Genomic DNA, 5,455 nt, shown 5'->3' on the forward strand with positions numbered 1-5,455 from the left:
GTATATTCTCCACTGCAGAAAAAAATGTAACTGTGATTAGGGATGTGCACGGTCCAGAGCAGTCCGGACCGGCACCGAAGGGGGGCCTTTCTTTAAGGGCGGGGAGGGCTTGCTTACCCCTCCCGCCTCTTTGCCCCCTCCAGTGCCCGTATTTAACAGACTAACGCCCCCCTGCCGCGAGCAGATTTACCCTTCAAAACTGCCAATACCCCTGCCGTCGCCCGCCAGCCCTCCCTCCCTCCCTCCCAGCTGCCCGCCCGCCCGAGGACTCACCCAATGCTTTAGAAAAAACAAGAGGAGCTACCGGACGGAGCTCCTCTCGTTACGAAGGCCTGCTGCATACTGAAGGCGCTTTGCGCGCGCGCACATGCGCGCGCCGCAAAGCACGCCGATCACCGGAGGCCCGGTCTAAAGAATGGCCAAACTGCCGGACCGGTTCGGACTCACCCCTAACTGTGATTTCATCTTCCCATAACTACAGTGAAGGATGGAGATAATTATGTGCTTCTTTTACCATGGTGATAAAGAAATGGACATGTGTCATTTTCGGGCCCATGAAAGGAGACAGGAGAACGCTGAAGGCTTCACCTAATGGTTCAAGTATTAAAGGCTACTAGTTAATGTAATTAATCGGGCTGTGATCTAGATCCTACATGTGCATGGTACTTCCTGCTATATCCGGCAATGAGAGAATATGTGTATGTGTGTAAGACCACATAGTTAGTCTAAATCGTGCCTATGTTTGACTTGGGTAAGGCTTTTACAAAAAAAAAAAAGTCAAGACCTTCAAGACACAATGGTGTCAAAAGCCACATTAAAACCCAAAGAGAAGCATGAATAGCTGACCTACTACCCAAGGGTACATAATATTGCTACGTTGTCTGTGTGCAAACTGCACAAAGTTACACATATGCAAAATTTGCACAAATTGACTTATAGAAGAGTAAGTCTATTTGCATATATGCTGCATTTGTGCGCCTTGCCTAACTTACATGCACGCAACATTATTAGGCTGGTAAACCTTTGCGCAGTATGTCATAGGGACATAGGAAGCTGCCATATACTGAGTCAGAACACAGGTCCATCTCGCTCAGTATTGTCTACGCAGACTGGCAGCGGCTTTTCCAAGGTTGCAGGCTAGAGTCTCTCTGAGCCCTATCTTGGAGATGCCAGGGAGGGAACTTGAAACCTTCTGCTCTTCCCAGAGTGGCTCCATCCCCTAAGGGGAGTATCTTACAGTGTTCACACTTCTAGTCTCCCATTCATATGCAACCAGGGCAGACCCTGCTTAGCTAAGGGGACAAGTCATGCTTGCTACCACAAGACCAGCTCTCTTCTCATCCACTGTCCAGTTAATGAATTCTGTTTGCACACGTTAATGATTCTCATTTATCTTGGGTGTTTTGGAAATCAAGCCAAAGCAAGATCTGCATTATACCAACTGCTAGCATCCTATTATGCTTCAGGAAACACCTTTGTGTGTTTCTGGTGCTCCTGGTCAGGGTTGGAGCAACTAGGCTGCTGCTGTTCACATGGATTAAAGGCAGGCCACTGTCGATGTATGGTGGCCCACCAGGGGTTTGATAAACTTCCTGTCTGGCAGCCTGCTGTCTGGGACTGCAGGAAAAAGGAAGCCGTGAAACACCTGGCAAGGCACAATACGTACTGATGAGTGGTGTTTGGCTTGATGGGTTACAAGCTGTCCAGGTCTGGTCTTAGGCCTTGAGGAGACACACTGTTCTCAGATGGCACATTGTTGTCAGCAGCCTTTGGAGAAGAAAACTTCTCTCCTTTCCTTTCCACATCTCAAAAACACAACTACCCCCTGCTTTTTACTAGTCTGCCTTTCCATACAGTCATGTTCTCTCAACTAGTTTCTACCAAAGATCTAGTTTTCTCCATTGTTGCTTTTAAAATTACATATAAGAATACAACTGAGAATGATGGGGGGGGGGACACCTAGGAAATTCTGTAAAAATCACACATACACTATGCATAAAACAATCTTCATTCTTCAGAAATACTATTCACAGAAACAATCCATATTTTATAGTCTAACTTTTCCTCTTCTTTTTCCCTCCAAGTACCACTCAAATACCCAGGGATTTTTTTCTCAACCTGACAGAATGTTATCTCAGGATGTGATAGGAAACATCTGCAGACATCTCAAGAGACATTCCTCCTTTGACTTTCCTCCATTGAATGATGGCATTCAATGGGAAGGGGGGGGGGAATCCACTACACAAACCAAACAGGACACCCACACAAATATATGATTTTTAAGTATTTAAGCTTTCCAATTGGACACAGTGGAAAGGTAGATCCACTATGTCGTCAAGCTTATGTAGCCTGACAAAGTGGAATGGAATCCTCCCTTCATCACAATTCACAGACATGTAATTCACCATTCACAGCACACGAGACCTCTTTGCAATTATGTGATTGTTCCCTACTTCTTCCTTGCAGATGTTTGTACGGAAAGATTTCACTTTATCCTGAATCTCTCTCAGAATGGCAATCTTTTGTGCCACAAAAGCTTCAAACTGTGCTGCGTAAAATTCCATGTCATAGTCTACTTCTTCCGCCATTTTCAGGAATGCTTTCAGCCATTTGAGAGATTCCTGGTTGTCCTCCACCAGAGCCTTCTCGTCCATCTCCTTCCTCTTCTTCTGACTCTTCCCTCTGGCGATGAATGTATATGACTGCGGAGAGACTTGGTCCTCTTTCTGGACACAAAACACTTTGAACTCATCTGTCTCAGGCAAACTCTGGATCGACCACGGCCTTGACAAGTCATCCAGCTGAAAGATGGATCTGGGCAAGAGGGGCTGGAATTGTTTAAAGGCATTTGGGTCGACTGCCAGTTCTTTCACCCTGTTGGCGTACCGCAGTGTGTTGAGCGTGTGCTCGCATGACTTCATCCCAGGAGAAATGGTGGCAATCATGCAGGTGCAGGAGTTTTCCCCTATAAACGAGTCCCTTAACACCTGAGTCAGCTTACTAGCTCTGAAGGGTGTGTGGCCTTTATTGCGCCCTAAGGCCCGAATGCATTCCTTAAGTGCCAAGAGACTCTTGTTGATCTCAGCTCCCTCCAGTCTGGTTTGTCTGTCTGCCCTGGAGGTATCTGCTCCCCGCTCATTGCCGGCCAGGTCGATCAGGGAAAACTTACCATACAGTTTCCCTCTCTTCTTGAGGATGATCTGGAAAACAGCATGGCTCCGTGAGGAATGGGAGTTTGCAGAGGTCTGACCAGACGTTCGGCACCTGTTCCCGATCTCAATGAGTTTCATGACATCCTCCACAGAGGCCACTTCCTGTTCCAGCAGCCCAACCACCTGCACCTGTTGCTTGCTGTCCTCTAGCACTTTCAGGCGATGCTTCCAGTTCAACAGGTCATAGACCTTCCCCCAATAGATCTCAAAGAAAGCCCCAAAGACCTGGAGCTCCAGCAGCTTGTAATGGGGCTCCTGCAGCATGCAGAAGACGTCCCGGGCAGCCATGGCATAGATCCCTTTGGAAGAGTCCTGCTTCTTGCCAGAAAAGTCACCCCCCATCGTGTGGGTCTTGCCGCTGCCCGTCTGCCCGTAAGCAAAGCAAGTGGCCATGCCGCCACGGAAGATGGTCTCCACCAGAGGCTGGGCCGTGCGCTTGTAGACACTTTCGTTGGTGGCGCTGTCGTCGAAGGCGTGGTCGAAACGGAAAATCTGGTTCTCCAGGTAGCGGGTCAGGTCCAGCTTCTGCTTGGCTTCGTGCACCATCACCACGTCCGGGCAAGGGATGGTCACCACGTCGACGTCCTGCAGCTCCGCCTCCCGCTGGTTCAGCGGCCTCTTGCGGACGCACACGCAGATCTTGTGGGCACCAGCAGGGGCGCGGCTGGCCTCCAGCGGGCAAGCCTGGGCTTGCAAGGCGGAGTCGCTGCGCTCCAAGCTGGCGCGGTACTGCCGGATCATGGCTATCACGGCCGCGTGGGGATGAGTGCCAGTGGCGTCGCGCCGGGCGCGCCTCTCCAGCAGCTCGAGGTGGCGTTTCTCTCGCCGCTCGCGGAGCCTCTCCACCTCCAGGACGCAGGGCGATTTGCGCGCCACCGGGCAAGGGCTGATTTTGCCCGACGTCCCAGTCGAGGGAGGCCTTTTGACCTCCCGATCCGCGCTGTCGCCGCCCGGTTTTTCTTTCGTGATGGGGGTCACCACGTAGTTCACGGGCGAGGTTGAATGATCTCCCTGATCCGAGGGCATCGGCGCTGAGGGCGCCTCCGGGCTGGCCGTCGCCGGGGCCAAATGGGGATTGAGAGAGAAGACGAGGCTGAGCTCCACCTTCTTCCCCTTGTTCGTCCCTTTCTCGATCCATTCCACGGTCACGCTACTGATGTCTTCGTGCAGCGCCGTGACTAGGGCCGGGTGGATCCGCCCGTCGCTCCGCTTGATCTCTAAGTAGGTGCCCACCTGGATAGCCCCGAATTGCTTCGCCATGGCCGCCTGCGGCTTGGGCTTGAGCGGAGAGGCGCTGCCGATCCTCGGTAGCCGTGGAAAGCGAGAGAAAGGGGCAGGTGGGCACGCTACTACCCAAGGCAGACGGCCTCGGTCATCCAGCGCCTGGTGGTAAAAGGCACCCGTGCGCATGACCCATTAAGAGCCCCTGCCTGTCTGACCTGCTTGACAGCCATCCCCGCAAGGTGCTGCGTCATAAACCTCGAGGTAGCTAAGGTTGGGGCCAGCGCGTGGCCCTCCTCTTGCCAGTAGACCTCAGAATCGTCCCTCTCTGGAGTGCCCACCATGACCGCACTGCAGGACAATTACATGTAAGGCATGCGTCTAATATGCAGCTGGGAGGGGTAAAAGCACGTGGCACTTTCTCTCCTTTAATGGGATGAGTTTGCGAAGCTACATTAAAGTGCGTGTAGTGGTGGGCTCTCGCCTTTTGAGTGATTTCCTTTTGGAATGTCCAGCTTGGATTCTTCTCCCACTCACAAGTTTGACAACAATGCCACCTAGAAGGGCAAACACTCAAGAAGGCATGTTTCAATCACCATGGAAACCAAGCAGTTAGAAAAAGAGGGAGACCCACACCTCAGATTTTGGAAAACCCACCTTTCAGGTTAACTGTTGAAATGTGCCTCATCTGGGTGAGAGTAAGTTCCATTGAAATTCTTCCCAAGTAAACATGCTTTAGCACATATCCCTTTTGGCAAACAGAAGTGTGCTGAGGGATGCAATTAACCACTCACTAAGCACAGAATAAAAATGAGGATTTTAATCAAAAGTGGCATCTGAATAAGTATTAGGATAAGTGATATTGTGGTCAACAATCTAATATAGCAATAGCAATAGCAATAGCACTTACATTTATATACCGCTCTATAGCCGGAGCTCTCTAAGCGGTTTACAATGATTTAGCATATTGCCCCCCAACATTCTGGGTACTCATTTTACCGACCTCGGAAGGATGGAAGGCT

General features: G+C 50.7%; 1 protein-coding gene across 1 annotated transcript; it reads right to left on the reverse strand.

Annotated features, from left to right (window-relative positions):
- Nucleotides 1-1,183: 1,183 nt before the first annotated feature.
- On the reverse strand, nt 1,184-4,788 carry KIF2B (kinesin family member 2B). Its single transcript, XM_053289035.1, has one exon. It carries the CDS (start codon nt 4,620-4,622, stop codon nt 2,409-2,411), a length of 2,214 nt encoding a protein of 737 aa, XP_053145010.1. The 5' UTR covers nt 4,623-4,788; the 3' UTR covers nt 1,184-2,408.
- Between the last annotated feature and the right edge of the window lie 667 nt (nt 4,789-5,455).

The sequence above is a fragment of the Hemicordylus capensis genome, chromosome 2 (genome assembly GCF_027244095.1).
Source record: "Hemicordylus capensis ecotype Gifberg chromosome 2, rHemCap1.1.pri, whole genome shotgun sequence".
NCBI classification, from domain to species: domain Eukaryota; kingdom Metazoa; phylum Chordata; class Lepidosauria; order Squamata; family Cordylidae; genus Hemicordylus; species Hemicordylus capensis.